This window comes from Melanerpes formicivorus, unplaced genomic scaffold (genome assembly GCF_026170545.1).
Source record: "Melanerpes formicivorus ecotype bairdi unplaced genomic scaffold, bMelFor1.0.p_v2 SCAF_93, whole genome shotgun sequence".
Classification (NCBI taxonomy): domain Eukaryota; kingdom Metazoa; phylum Chordata; class Aves; order Piciformes; family Picidae; genus Melanerpes; species Melanerpes formicivorus.
Genome location: NW_027142445.1, coordinates 2,366,879 through 2,380,894, shown reverse-complemented (window position 1 = coordinate 2,380,894; position 14,016 = coordinate 2,366,879). Strand labels below are relative to the sequence as shown.

At 64.0% G+C, this 14,016-nt stretch overlaps 1 protein-coding gene across 1 annotated transcript in view; it reads left to right on the top strand.

Moving 5' to 3' along the window:
• Positions 1 to 14,016, top strand: part of LOC137455235 (hydrocephalus-inducing protein homolog) — a 59,211-nt gene that overhangs the window by 38,721 nt on the left and 6,474 nt on the right. Inside the window, exons 38-56 of the mRNA XM_068165856.1 lie at positions 1,054 to 1,237; positions 1,659 to 1,800; positions 2,383 to 2,488; positions 3,191 to 3,715; positions 4,162 to 4,344; positions 4,609 to 4,811; positions 4,960 to 5,142; positions 5,351 to 5,470; positions 6,657 to 6,816; positions 6,928 to 7,100; positions 7,523 to 7,721; positions 8,324 to 8,423; positions 8,930 to 9,029; positions 10,091 to 10,259; positions 10,820 to 11,058; positions 11,907 to 11,979; positions 12,243 to 12,447; positions 12,811 to 13,049; positions 13,695 to 13,846. Of these exons, the coding sequence (XP_068021957.1) occupies positions 1,054 to 1,237; positions 1,659 to 1,800; positions 2,383 to 2,488; positions 3,191 to 3,715; positions 4,162 to 4,344; positions 4,609 to 4,811; positions 4,960 to 5,142; positions 5,351 to 5,470; positions 6,657 to 6,816; positions 6,928 to 7,100; positions 7,523 to 7,721; positions 8,324 to 8,423; positions 8,930 to 9,029; positions 10,091 to 10,259; positions 10,820 to 11,058; positions 11,907 to 11,979; positions 12,243 to 12,447; positions 12,811 to 13,049; positions 13,695 to 13,846 (3,455 nt within the window). The remainder of the gene's footprint in view (positions 1 to 1,053; positions 1,238 to 1,658; positions 1,801 to 2,382; positions 2,489 to 3,190; positions 3,716 to 4,161; positions 4,345 to 4,608; positions 4,812 to 4,959; positions 5,143 to 5,350; positions 5,471 to 6,656; positions 6,817 to 6,927; positions 7,101 to 7,522; positions 7,722 to 8,323; positions 8,424 to 8,929; positions 9,030 to 10,090; positions 10,260 to 10,819; positions 11,059 to 11,906; positions 11,980 to 12,242; positions 12,448 to 12,810; positions 13,050 to 13,694; positions 13,847 to 14,016) is intronic.

The following is a 14,016-nucleotide window of genomic DNA, read 5'->3' as shown; positions in this document are numbered from 1 at the left end:
GGGCTCCTGGGCTCAGTACATTTGGGGATGACACCCAGCTGGGGGCAGGAGTTGATCTGCTGGAGGGCAGAGAGGCTCTGCAGAGGGACCTGGACAGGCTGGACAGATGGGCAGAGTCCAAGGGCAGGAGATTGAACACATCCAAGTGCCAGGTGCTGCACAGTGGCCACAGCAACCCCAGGCAGTGCTACAGGCTGGGGTCAGAGTGGCTGAGAGCAGCCAGGCAGAGAGGGACCTGGGGGTAGTGGCTGATGGTAGCCTGAACATGAGCCTGCAGTGTGCCCAGGGGGCCAAGAGGGCCAAGGGCATCCTGGCCTGCATCAGGCAGAGTGTGGCCAGCAGGAGCAGGGAGGTCATTCTGCCCCTGTACCCTGCACTGGTTGGGCCACACCTTGAGTCCTGTGTCCAGTTCTGGGCTCCTCAGGTTAGGAAGGAGGTTGACTTGCTGGAAGGTGTCCAGAGAAGGGCAAGAAAGCTGGGGAGGGGTCTGGAGCACAGCCCTGTGAGGAGAGGCTGAGGGAGCTGGGGTTGCTTAGCCTGGCGAAGAGGAGGCTCAGGGGAGACCTTCTTGCTCTCTGCAACTCCCTGAAGGGAGGTTGTAGCCAGGTGGGGGTTGGTCTCTTCTCCCAGGCACCCAGCACCAGAACAAGAGGACACAGTCTCAGGCTGTGCCAGGGGAGGTTCAGGCTGGAGGTTCTACACAGAGAGAGTGATTGCCCATTGGAATGGGCTGCCCAGGGAGGTGGTGGAGTCCCCATCCCTGGAGCTGTTCAGGAGGAGACTTGATAGGGTGCTGGGTGCCATGGGTTGGTTGATTAGGTGGTGTTGGGTGAGGGGCTGGACGTGATGACCTTGAAGGTCTCTTCCAGCCTGGTCTGTTCTATTCTGCTCTCTTCTCCTTGGGGGAAGCTGCAGATGCCAGCAGCTGGCAGGGCCCTGGGGACAGCTCAGAGCTGGGGACAGCTGCTTGCTGCCCTCTGCCAAGGGGCTTCACCCAGTGGCCCAGAGCTGCAGGCAGGGCACAGCTGATTTTGTCTTGGCCTTTCTCCACAGCTGAGGGACTGCTGCCAGGGAGTGGTGTTTGATGGCCTGCAGAGCCTCTGTGCAGGCAGCACGCTCTCTGCTCTCCTCTGCCTGCTCCAGGCTGTGGGAAACCGACCCCACATCTACTTTGTCAACCTGCTGCAGGACTATGGCTCTTGGCAAGCCAGGCAGGCAGCTGCAGAGGAGCGGGCAGGTGAGGCTCCTCATCTCCCTGCCTCCCAAGGCTTCTCCCCTCAGCCCTCAGCCCTGCCCAGGTGGAGCTGGCTCACAGCACAGCTGGGGAGAGGTGTTTGTAGGAAGCCTTCAGCCTCCTTCCTGCTGCCAGCACAGCAGGGCTGAGGCTGGGAGACTTCTCTCAGGCTGCAGCACTGAAGCTGGGGCCCAAGTGCAGGCTGCTGGGGCTGAGTGTCTGAGCAGCAGCCAGCTGTGCCCCACGCTGGGGCCTGAGCCCAGCAAGGCAGAGGAGCTGCCAGCCTGGCGCTAGCTTGGGGCTCTGGAGCTGGGAGCAGGGCTGGGAGCTCCCTGCTAGCTGCCGGCAGGGGGCTGGGCTGGGGCTCCTCTCGGCTCCCCCAGCACAGCTCTGCTGATGCTCTCTCCTCTGACCCCTGCTGCAGGCCGGGAGCAGGAAGCTGCAGCCAGGAGGGAGGAAGCCCTGCTCTGGGAGCTGGGGGAGGAGGAGTTTGCTGCCCTCCCGCAGCAGCAGCAAGCTCAGCTGGAGAGCAGGATCCGGCAGCTCCAGCGGCAGAGGAAGCAGAGGTCTGGAAGCCTTCTGTGGGGAGCTGCCCAGCACAGGCTCCCGGAGAGGTGTCCCTGCTCTGGGGAGCTGGGCTGAGCTCGGGGGGGTTCCGGAGGAGAGCCCCAAAGTGGCGATGCCGAGCGGCACAGGGGTGGTGCCTTCCCCCTGCCTGGCTGCCGGCAGAGGAGAGAGCTTCCTGCTGGGGGCTGAGAACATCTCCTGCTCCTGCTGGTGCCGAGGCCTCGGGCTCAGAGCCTGCTGCAGGCAGCTGGGCTCTGGGCTTGCCTTGCCCTCGCCCTTCGGAGGCTCTCTGAGTTCGTGGCCTCGGTTGCCATCCCCTTCAGCCCTCCCTCCCCCAAGCAGGGGGGATGTGCTGTGGGGCTGTGTGAGGCACAGCTGTGTGAGGCCAGAGAGCAGAGGTTTGCCTGGGTCACAGCTGGGCTCCAGCAGGACTCCTGTTTTGCAGGAGGGGAGCTCCTGCAGCCTCTGGGTGCTGTGACTGTGCTCTGGAAGGAGCAGGCTGTGCCCAGGGAGAAGGGCTGAGGAAGCCCAGGGCTGTGGGGGTGACTCTCAAGAGCTCTTTTCCCTTTGCCTCGCTGCAGGCTGCAGCTGGCTAGAGAGCAGCAGGAGCAGCAGCAGCGCTGCAAGGAGGCAGAGGAGCTGGAGCAGCAGGGCAAAGGCAAAGGGAAGAGAAGCCTGGTCAGGCAGGTGGGTGGCTGTGTGAGCAAGAGCCCTGGGCACCTTGCTGCTGAGCTGCAGCACTGCTGAGAGCCCAGCAGCCCCAGGCCCTGCTGGGCAGCCTGCTCCTGCTTGGGGCTGTGCTGGGAGACAGCAGCTGCTGCCTGCTGCTGCTGCTGCTGCTTCCCTGGGGGCTTTGCCACGGCCCTGTGGCTGAGCTGCTCTTCTGGGATCAGGCTGCCTCTGAGTCCTGGCTCCACACAACTCCAGGCATGCCCTGGGAAGGCCTGGATGGCTTTGCTCCAGCGTTTCTCCCTGCCCTGCCTGTGCCCTGCAGCCCTGAGCCAGGTCCCCTCTGGGAAGTGAGGTCTGCTCCTGCCTGTCTGGCAGGAGAGAGCAGCAGGGCCAGCAGCAGGGCCCAGGTGTCTCTTGCCAAAGAGTCAGGGGTGCTGAGCAGCCCAGAAAGGAGCCCCAGGGCCTGCCCAGGAGGAAGGAGGGCTCTGGAGTTCCCTGCTGGGCTTGGAGCAGCTCCTCAGCTGCTGCCTCCTCGTGGGTCTGGCGCCGAGGCCTTGGGTTTCAGTGGAGCTCCAGTGGGTGCCAGCTGCCTTCTGGCCTGGGATTTGTAGAGCACCTAGCACAGGTCTGGGGTGAGGCTTGGGCTGCTCTTGCCAAGATCTTCAGTGTCCTGCAGCTTGGAAATGCTGATGGCTTTCTCCTGCTCCTCCTGCCCAGAGCACAAAGACATCGAGCGGCAGCAGCAAGGAGGCCCCCGGCAGGCAGCAGAGCATCCCCAAGAGGAGGACCGAGAAGGGCTCTGCCCAGGAGTGCTCAGCCTCTGCTGCACCTGGCAGGGAAGAAGAAGAGCAGCAGAGCAAGCTGGGCCTGGCAGACAGCTGCTCAGGGGAGCAGAGCGAGCAGAGCTTGGCCCTGCGGTTCCAGAGCTACGAGGCGTCACGGCAGCATGTGGCTCATCTCTTGTCCTGCTGGGACAGGGTGCAGGGTGTCCCTGCAGAGCCAGGGGTGCTGCAGCCAGCAGGCCAGCAGCAGCCTTCCCCCCGCCTCAGGAGGCAGAAGTCTAGAAAGGAGCTCCAGAAGAGGCTGGGGGAGCGCAAGCTGGCCCAGCTGGAAGGGGAAGGTGCAGCAGGGGCAGGCGGCGGCCAGGCAGTCGGGGTGCCCTGCCTAGACATCGAGGTGCTGAGCTGTGCAGATGTGCTGAGCACCATCCTGGAGAGCAGGAGGCTGCCAAGGCCGGAGCAGGTAGAGCCCCGCGAGGCTCAGCGCCGGAGCCTGCCCCGGGGGGGCCCTGGGGCCTTGTGTCCCAGCGGGTGCCAAGGGCACAGAGCCTTGCCCAGGCTGCTGCTGCTGCCCCACAGCAGCCTTGTGGCTTGGCTGGGGGCAGCCAGGGAGTGCTCTCTGTGCAGGCCTCCTGCCTGCCAGCTGCTCTCCCGCTCTGGAGAGCAAGGTGGTGCCAGGCCAGCTCCAGGGCACTGCTTCCTTCAGCTGAGCCACTCAGAGCAGAGATTCCTCTGCAGGTGCCCCCTGTGGGCCCTGGCCCTGCTCTGGAGCCTGCCCAGCAGCCTGGGCTGGGGCTGGGGCTGTGCTCCACCTCCCTCCATCAGAGCTGGCCAACAGCTGAGTGTCTTTCAGGAGGGGTGAGGATGGAGGTGCCGGGAGCATGACCGAGGTTTGCTCTTCTGCCGTAGGTCCTGGATGAGCTGGGCCTGGGTCCCTCAGGGCCCCCCCTGCCCCCCACTGCTTTCTACTCTGTGGCTCACTACCCAGCCAAGAGAGAGCTGCCTGTGGCAGAGGCCGAGCAGCACTTTGTCCTCCTGCCACAAGGTGCCCCAGGGCCAGAAGAGGAGGCTGCTTCTGTGCGCACAGTGAAGGTGCCAGGGCTGGCTGGGGGCAGGGGGGGTGGCAAAGGCTCAGAGTGGAAGGGCAGTGAAGAGGTGCCAGGGCCCCAGGCCTGCAGCCATCCCTTCTGGCTGTCCAGAAGAGACAGAGCTCTGCTCTCTGCCCTGAGCACAGGGCAAGTCTGGGAGGGAGAGAGCCTCCCCTGAGGGGGTGCTGCCCCTGTGCTCTGCTGAGCCCCCCCTGCAGGGCTGGCTCTCAGGGCACATTTCCCTTTGCTCTCTCCCTTTGGGCTGAAGTTCTCAGAGGAGCAGGGAGCCCCAGGCAGAGGCCACTGGAGGGGGGCAAGAGCCTCCAGCAGCCAGGAAGCTGTGAGGAGGAAGCGGAGCTCTGGGGATGGCAGGAGAGCTCTGCGCAGGTCAGCCACGGTAGCCTCCATCCATCCCTCTGAGGAGGGCCGAAGGCCCACGGGCACTGTGCCAGCCCCAGAGAGCTGTGCCAGGTGAGCCGTGGGGGAGGAGGGATCCCTCTGCTTCAGGGCCAGCTTGCCAAGGAGGCTGCTGAGCCCAGCTCCCCCCCAGCAAGTGCCCAGCTCCTCCTGCTCTCCTTTGCTCCTCAGCAGTGCCTGAAGGTTCCTCTTTCCCTGCCAGGAGCAGCAGCTACCGCTGGGTAGTGCCTGCCCAGGGCCAGGTGGTGCTGCAGGTCCACTTCAGCTCGGCGCTGCTGGGCAGCTTTGAGCAGAGGCTGCACTTTGAGCTGCTGGGCACCAAGCGCCCCTACCAGCTGCACTGCAGGGGCAGCTGCCTGTACCCCACCATCAGCCAGGAGCCACGGTAAGGCTGGCCCCTGGGGCCATCCCGCTCTGCTGCCCCTGAGCTCAGAGCTGAGACTCTGCCCCTCAGCCCCTCAGCCCCCCAGCAGCTCTTGCTGTGCTTGGAGCTGGGCAGCGCTGCTGCTGCCTCGGCCAGCGCTCAGAGTGGGGGCTCTGGGAGCAGGTGTTGTGCTCAGAGCATCTCACAGCTCCTCACTCCCTGTGCCCAGGGAGGTGTTTCCTCGCTGCAGGCAGAGCAAGGCAGCTGAGGCCATCCTCTCCAAGGAGTATGTGCTGGGCACCAGGGTGTTCCACTTCGGGCCGCTGCTGTGTGGCAAGGCCAGGGAGCGGTAGGTGCTGCCCAGCCCAGCCGTGCTGCTTGCATGCAGGGGGGGTTGAGAAGGGATCTGCAGCACCTTGTGCACCCAGGGGCACGATTCAGGGCAGGCCCAGGCAGAGAGCTGGGGCTTTGGTGGCTTTGGAGGAGCACAGCTCTGGCCACTTGAGCACCTAGCAGGCACAGGAGGCTTGGAGGAGCTGGGGAGAGATGGAGCTGGGGAGGGATGGAGCTGCTCTTCCTGCCTGGGGGCTGCCTTGGTGGCCAGAGCCACGTGCTGCCTGCAGCCTGAAGGCAGCTGGGGGTCACTTGTCAGCCCCCATCTCAGCTTCAGCAGCTTTGTGGTGGTATTTCAAGTGCTGGGAGCTCTGTGGGCAGCCTGAAGGGAAGGCTTTCTCTGCTGATGGTTTGTGGAGCCTCCATGACTCTGCAGTGTCAGCAAGCCAGGATGGTTGGAGCTGTCAGCAGGGGACACAGACACCTGCAGAGCAGGAGAAATGGGCTTTCCACTTCCCTGATCCTCACTGCTGGATCAAGTCTGGCCTCAGAGTCTTGTCCCTGGAGCTGCTGCCATCTTCCTGCTCTTCACTTCCCTCTTTCCCTGCTTTCAGGGTTAGGAATGAAGTTTTGTCTGCAGGGGGGCTCTGGAGAGCTGGTGGCATTTGGACCCCCCAGGGAAGTGCACTTCCAAGTGTTTAAAAGCCAGGAGAGGATTTGGCCAGGCTGAGGAATTGCCCTTTTTGCCCTTTTCTCTCCACACTCTGTCCCAGCCCCGAGCCAAGAGGCATTTGTTAACGCTGGGACTCCTCTTGGGAATCCCCCCCTCAGCCTCAGGCTCAGCCAGCAGCTGGGCCAAGGCAGTCTCCTGGCTGCTGTGGAAGAGAGGAGCTGAGCTCTTTCAAACCTCCTGTCCCAGCCTTTCTGGGAAGCCTGCAGGGAAGGCAAGCCAGCAGAGGAGGGGAGGAATCCAGGTGCCTGCTGTGCTGCTCTTTGTGCAGGCACCTTTGGGGTCCTGGTGTGCAGAAGGCCTCTGGAGGTGGCCTGTGCACAGCTCTGGGATGGAGGCAGCAAGTGTGGGCTGGGCACTGAGGGAAGCTGGGAATGAAGGCAGGCAGCATGCAAAGTGCCCCTGGAGGTGAGGCTTTCTCTGAGGCTGCTTGTTGGAGCTGCCCTGCAGCCTTTGCCCCTTCTGTGGCCAGGTCCAAGGCTGTGCTGCAGGCTGGCAACCGCGAGCAGCTCTCCATCCGCAACGTCAGCCCCTGGGAGGCAGAGGTGCACTTCTCCTGGGAGCGGGGTGGCAGCAGGGGCACCTTCCTCTTGGAGCCTGCCAGCATGAAGCTGCAGCCTTATGAGAAGCAGGTAGGGGCCAGGCAGGTGGGAGCAGCAGCAGCAGCAGCAGCAGAGGCCAGGAGCCGTTCCTCCTGCTCACTGGAGGCTCTTCTGTGTTTCTCTTTGCGGGGCTGGGGCCAGGAGCTGAGCGTCTGGGCCTACCCCACTGCAGTTGGCCTGGTGGAGGACAGCCTCATCTGCCGCATCAAGGACAACCCAGAGCCAGTGGTCTTCCAGCTGTGCTGCCAGGGGGTGCAGGTGAAGCTGGAGGTCAGCCCCAGGCAGCTGCATTTCGCCAGGGTGCTTCTGCACAGGTCAGTCAGGCCAGGGGCACTGTGCCGGGGGTGGCTCTGCTGCAACTTGCCTTCCCCTCCCCTTGCCGTGTGGCTGCTGAGATGGGAGCCTGGCCAGCAGCCCTCTGGCTGCCAGCACTTGCCAGCCTCTTGCTCAGCCTTCCTTGCTGCCTTGGAGGTGCCAGGGCAGCCCCCAGCGCTGCTGCCCCGCTGCATTTGCATCTCCCCTGCTGGTGCAGAGGGAGCGGAGGAGCTGCTCTGGCTCTGCCTCCCGTGGCATCCCCTTCTGCCGGCCGGCTCTGCCCCAGGGCCTGGCCTCTGGGGCTTGTGGCAAAGAGCCGAGCCCGAAGGCTGGTTTCAGCGCCGCGGGGAGGGCTGCTGCCGGCGGCAGGGCTGCCGCTGTGCCCCCCAGCAGCTGGCACGGAGCCTTGGTGTCTCTGCAGGGAGCAGAGCAGGATGCTGCTGCTGCGGAACAACTGCCCCCTGCCGGTGGCCTGGAGGCTCAGCGGGCTGGAGAGCCTCGGCCAGAGCTTCTGGGTGTCGCAGAGCCAGGGCACGGTCGGGCCCCGCTCGGAGCTGGCCGTGCAGCTGTGCTTCAGGGCCAGCAAGCCTCTGAGCGTGGAGAAGAAGATCCGCTTGGAGGTGAGGGCGCAGGGCCCTGCCTGGCAGCGCTGGGCAGAGTGCTCTGGGCCCTGCAGCCTGTGCCTGAAGGCCCAAGGAGGAGCCCTCAGCAGATGCCTTTGTCCCCACCTTGCCTGGGCCCTTAGCAGCAAGAGCCCCTGGCTGGAGGATGCTGCTTGGCAATCTCTCAGTGCTGAGCAAGGGCTGAAGGGTGGGGGGCAAGAGGCTGGGGCCAGGCTTTGGCAGCAGTGCCCAGCAACAGGCCGAGGGGCAATGGGCAGAAAGCAGAAGCCAGGAGGTTGCAGCATCTGTCTTGTGAGGCTGCTGGAGCCCTGCAGCTGGCTGCCCAGAGAGCTTGTGGAGTCTCCTGCTCAGGCTCTTAAGGCAGAGCAAAGAAATCTCTGCCTGGGTTTTGCTGCCTGTGGTTGAGAGGCTGCCTTGCAGGGAGGCTGTTGTGTGCTGAGAGAGAGAGTTGGGTGTCATTGCCACCTGCTCTGGGACACCTTGTGGGTGCCTCCCAGGGGCTTTACACACAGCTGCTGGAGACAAGAGCTCCTCAGGTGGTGCCTGCCAGAAACACTGAGGAGAAGGACTCCAGCAGGGTTTGTGTCTTGGTGCCTCAGGTTTCAGATGCAGAAAATGTCCAGGGTGTGGTGCAGGTGGAGAACATCCAGGTCCTGGCCGAGGCCTACGAAGTTGCTCTGAACATCACCCTGCCTGAAGGTCAGTGGCTGGCCCCAGAGCAGAGGAGTTCAGATGGATTGCATGGCCTTGGCAAGGGGGGAGGGGAGGGGAGGGGAGGGGACAGCAGTGCAGTCTGGCACGGATCCATGACACAGGCCTCTTGCCAGCTGTGTGGAGTAAAGCCCTGTCAGGCCACACAGAGCTTTGCCTCTCTCATCTCTGGCCCTTGCAGTGTGCCCCTTCCTGTTGGTTTGATGTGGGGGCTTTGGAGCAGCAGGGGTGTGCAGAAGCAGCTGGCAGCTGCTGAGGGCTCAGCACAGCACATCAAGTGGTTGGAGCTGTGCTTGGAAGCAGGGAGGTGGAGGCTGAGCTCCTTGGCTGCCAAGCCCTGCAGCTCCTCTCTCAAGAAGAAGAGAAAGGGCAGCAAAGGAGCCAGGGCAAAGTTGCAAGGCTGGCAAGTTGCTGAGCAGGGCTTGGTCCCAGCTGAGATCTCCAAATGTTTGTCTCCTCCCCATTCCCTCCCTCGCTCTGGGGGTGTCCTGCAGGTGCAGAGGGCTGCCTGGACTTTGGAGTCCTGAACGTCCTGGGGAGTGCCAAGCAAGTGCTGACCCTGAGGAACCAAGGGCAGTGCAAGCTTGCATACAGGTTGGTCCAGCTGCCTGCTCTGGGAGTGCCTGGGGCCACCACCTGCCCAGGCCTGCAGTCTGCTCCTCTGCATGGCTGGAGGCTGTTGCCCTGCTGGGGGTGAGCACTGGCACTGTCCTGAGCTCCAGGCTCCAGCCACAGCCCAGTTGCTCACAGCTCAGCAGGCAGCAGAAGGAGAGACCCAGCCCCTGGGCTCTGTGGTGCAGGAAGAAGAGTGTGGCCAGCAGGTCAGGGGACATTCTCCTCTGCCTTTCCTCTGCCCTAGGGAGAGCACATCTGGAGTCCTGGCTCCAGGTCTGGGCTCCCCAGTTCAAGAGAGACTGGGAACTGCTGGGGAGAGTCCAGCAGAGACTAGAGAGATGCTGAGGGGCCTGGAGCAGCTCTGTGAGGAGCAAAGGCTGAGAGCCCTGGGGCTGAGAGCCTGCAGAAGAGCAGCCCCAGAGGGGAGCTGAGCAATGCTCAGCAAGAGACAAAGGAGCTGTGGGGGGCAAGAGGCTGAGGCCAGGCTCTGCTCAGTGGTGCCCCCAGGGACAGGACAAGGGGCAGTGGGCACAAAGCGGACCCCAGGAGGAGGAGAAAGTTGTTTGGTGTGAGGGTGCTGGAGGCCTGGAGCAGGCTGCCCAGAGAGGTTGTGGAGTCTCCTGGTGTGGAGAGCTTCCAACCCCCCCTGGGCACTGTGCTGCTGGGCAAGCTGCTGTGGGTGCCCTGCTGGAGCAGGGGCTTGGACTGATGATGCCCAGAGGTCCCTTCCAACCCCTCCATGCTGGGTTCCAGGGTTCTGTGCCCCTGAAGTCGAGGCCAGTCCCTGCTGAGCTCTGTTGCCCTCCTTCCAGGGCCAAGTCCTTTCTCTTCAGGAGACTCTTTAGAGCAGGATGAAAAGCCTGGGGGTGGAGGGCAGCTGGCAGCACTCAGCACTGCCTGGCTCTGCCAGGAGCTGGGGCTGGCCTCTTGCCTTTTGTTGCTTGTCACTGGTGCCATGCCCAGTGCTGGCTGTGCTGCTGGCCCCTGGGCTGCTCACTGCAGAGATCTTCTCCTCCCTTCCTCCTTCCTTCCCTGCCCAGGTTCAGGCTGCGTCCCGCAGGCCCCAGCACCCAGGACCTGGCCTCCCACTTCACTGTGCAGCCCCAGCAGGGCCTGCTGCCTCTCTCTGAGCGCCCTGTCGCTGTCCAGCTGCTCTTCCACCCTCAGAGGGAGCTCAGCATTGAGGACAAAGCCGTGCTGCTGTGCCAGGTGAGCTGCCTGGGGCGGGCAGGGTGAGCACAGCCGGGCTGAGGGGGGCAGGAGGACATGGCTCTGCTGGAAGGAGAGCTTCAGCTGGGGACTCTTCTCTCCTCTGTGCACAGCAAAGGCTTTCAGAAAGCAGCTGTGCTCCTTCCTCCCTGCCAGGGCCTGGAGGGGCCAGGAAGAAAGCTGGGGCCAGACTTTTGCCCAGGGCTGATGGTTTGGAAGTAGAAGAGGGAGATTGAGGCTGGAGAGGAGGAGGAGGAGGAAATGTTTGACACTGAGGGGGGAGAGAGCCTGGCCCAGGCTGGGCAGAGAGGGGGGAGCTGCCCCATCCCTGGGAGCGTTGCAGGGCAGGCTGTCTGGGGCTCTGGAGCACCTGCTGTGGTGCTGCTCAGCTGAGCAGCTGCTGAGGGCCTGCAGGGAGGTTGAGCAATGACTCTTCCAAGGCCTTCCAGGCTGGGCAGAGAGGCTGGAAATGCAGCTCTGGAGGAGGCCTCCAAAGCAGGGCAGGAGTTGCTGGGCGGCTGGGCTGTGCTGCCAGGACAGAGGCCGCTCTCTGCTTGCAGGTGCTGGAGCCCAGCCTGCGTGCAGGAGGGGAGCCCATGGCCAGCATCCCAGTGAGGCTCTCAGCCAGAGCTGTGCTCAGCCAGTACAGCATCAGCCCTGCGGCGCTGCTCGACTGCGGGGCCATGGCCAGCGGCACCAGGAGAGCCTGCAGCTTCCTGCTGCACAACACAGGCCTCCTGCCCTTCCAGTTCCTCATCTGCAGAGCAGAGCAGGGGGCAGCTGAGCCCACAGAGCAAGGGTGAGAGAAGGCCTGCAGCAGCCTTCCTGCTGGAGGGGGCCCCACAGCAGGGCTGGGCTGTGGCAGGCAGGACACACAACCAGGCTGCGCTGTGCCTCCTGGCCTCGGCTTTGGCTTCCTGGCTCCCAGGCCATTGAGGTGCTGGAGTGTGGCCAGAGCAGGGCAAGAGGGCTGCTGAGGGGCCTGGAGCACGTGGGCTGTGAGGAGCAGCTGAGGGAGCTGGGGGAGGGCTTCAGCCTGGAGAAGAGGAGGCTCAGGGGAGCCCTTCTGGCTCTCTCCAACTGCCTGCAGGGAGCTTGGAGCCAGGTGGGGCTTGGTCATTTCTCCCAAGCGACAGGAGAAGAGGAAAAGGCCTCAGGTTGTGCCAGGGGAGGGTTAGGGTGGCCATGAGGAAGAACTTCTTCCCCTGGAAGGTTGTCAAGGCCTGGCCCAGGCTGCCCAGGCCAGTGGTGGAGTCCCTGTCCCTGTCCCTGGAGGGCTTTCAAAGCTGCTGCTGAGGGCCATGGAACAGTGGTGCCCTGGTAGTGCTGGGCTCAGGGCTGGACTGGCTGATCTGCAAGGTCCCTTCCAGCCAAGCAAGTCCATCTCCTGTGAGCCCTGGCTTATTGCCTGCCTGTGCAGCTGGCTTGTGAGGAGGGTGTAGAAAGAGGCCCCAGGATCCTCCTGGGGATCCTCCTGGCCCTGGGGCTGGAGCCCATCTGTCCATCAGCTGCAGGCACAGGTGGTGCAGGGGGCATGAAGAGCAGGAGGACTTTCCTGCAGGGGGAGGAAGCTTTGGCTTTGCAGGGGGGCAGGAGGAGCTGAGCCTGAGGGATGTTCTCTGCTCTCCCCTCTGGTGCACCCCAAAGGAAGTCCTCCCAGGCCCAGCGGAGGCAGAGCTTGGAGGGAACCTCTGCTGCAGCCAGGCTGAGCTGCAGGCAGGTGAGTGGCTGCTGCTGCCCAGCACAGGCTCCTCCACACTGTGCCCAGGCTGGGGGCTTGTCCCCATGGCGTGGGACACGCTCTGCATGCTGGGCCTGCACCTCTGCTTGGCTTCTTTCTCCCCTCCTGGGCTGTGCTCTGGGCCACGGAGTCCTCCCTGCCTGCCCTGGGCCCAGCTGCAGGCCGAGGCCTGGAGTCCTCCTTGCTGGGAGGCTGAGGGGGAGGCTGTTGGCCATCAGCCTCTGCTGGCTCTCTCTCTGCAGGCTGGCCTCACCCTGGGCATGTTCACTGTGTCCCCTGCCTTTGGCTGCATCCTTGCTGGGGAGCAGCAGCTGGTGAGAGTGGATTGCGCCGCGGGGCCGCCAGGGCCGTGCCAGGAGCAGCTGCTCATCGACATCAGCCACAGGGACCCCAGGGGCAACCCTCTTGGCATCCCCTACACCCTGCTGGCCGAGTCCTGCCTTCCAGGTAGGTGCTGCCCACAGCTGCCTGGGGCCAGGCTGCTGCTGCTCAGCACCCAGCCTCAGTCCTGGCAGAGAGCAGCCAGCCTGAGCCCGAGCTCCCCTCTCAGCCTCCTCGCAGGTTCTTGTCAGCTCCAGCAGTGGGAGAGGCTGGGAGGGCTGCATGGAAGGAGCAGAAGAAAGCCTTTGGTGCTCAGGGTGCCTGAGCTCCCTCCTGACAGGCAGCTCCCCTAGCCAGGGCTGGCTTTGGCAGCTGCCTGGGCAGAAAGGGCTTCTCCAAGGGCGGGAGAGGCCCCCAGGGGGCCCCAGGGGCAGCTCAGCAGGAAGCTTCTCCTTGCTCAGCCCTCCCTCTGCTCTGCTCCGCTCGCAGCCTTCGTGGTCGATGACATCGAGGCCATCTTTGAGGGGCACCAGATCTGCAGCAGCAGCAACCTCTGCCCAGGCCTGCAGAGAGGGCAGGAGCAGCAGGGAGTGTTCCTCACCGACCAGAGGAAGTTCCTCTTCCCTGACGTGCTGGTGGGGCAGCGGGCCACGGCGCGCTTCAGCATCTGCAACAGGAACAGAGTCCCCTGTGATGTGCTGCTCTCCATCAAAGCCAGCCCCAGGAAGGTAGGGACAGGAGGCCTTGGGCACTCTGCAGCCTGCCTGACAGCTGCCCTCTTCCCCAGCCTCATGGCTTCCTCTTGCCCAGGCTAGGCCAGCTCAGCTGACAGCTGGGCTGCATTCAGCGTGTCCCAGGCAAGGCTTTAGCTCAAGGCCCCTGGGTGCTTGGGGGGAGAGCTGGGGCCTTGTGAGCCTCTCCTGGAAGCACAGAGAGAGGAGGAGCTTGCCCTCAACTTGGAGCCAGGGCTCCCAGCAGAGCCTTTTGGGGGGGGCTCAGCCTCTTCTCCCAGGGAGCAAGTGCTGGGACAAGAGGCCATGGCCTCAGGTTGTGCCAGGGGAGGGTTAGGTTGGACACGAGGAGCAATTTCCTCCCCTGGAGGCTTGTCAAGGCCTGGCCCAGGCTGCCCAAGGCATCTGCAGGGGGGTTTCAAAGCCCTGGAGCTGTGGTGCTGAGGGCCATGGTTTGGGCTTGCTGGCAGCCCCCTGGCTCAGCACTGCTTGGGGTTACCCCCCTGAGATGGAAGGAGCCTGTCCAAGGAAACAGGCAGGGGGCCAGGCTGCCTGGGGCTGCTCCTCCTCATCCATGCATGGCTGAGGCAGCAGCACCTGGGGAGAAGCTTCCTCCTAAGCCTCCTCTCTTGGCTCCCCAAGCTGAAGAGCCGCCCTGGCCAGGTGTTCCAGGTGGATCCTGCCCAGCTGTGTGTGCCCAGCTGCTCCCAGGCCTTTGCCACTGTCACCTTCAGCCCACAGAAGGTGCAGAGGTACCAGTGCACCTTTGAGGCCTGCCTTGATGCTCAGAGAAGGTAAGTCACCTCAGGAGAGCTTGGGAGGGAGCTTCCTGACGGCTTCTGGCTCTTGGAGTGGCCTTGGGCAGAGTGCTTAGCACCCCAGCAGGGAGGGGTTTGGAAGGGACCTCTGGGGCTCAGCCAGCCCAACCCCCCTGCCTGAGCAGGGCCCCCACAGCAGCTTGCCC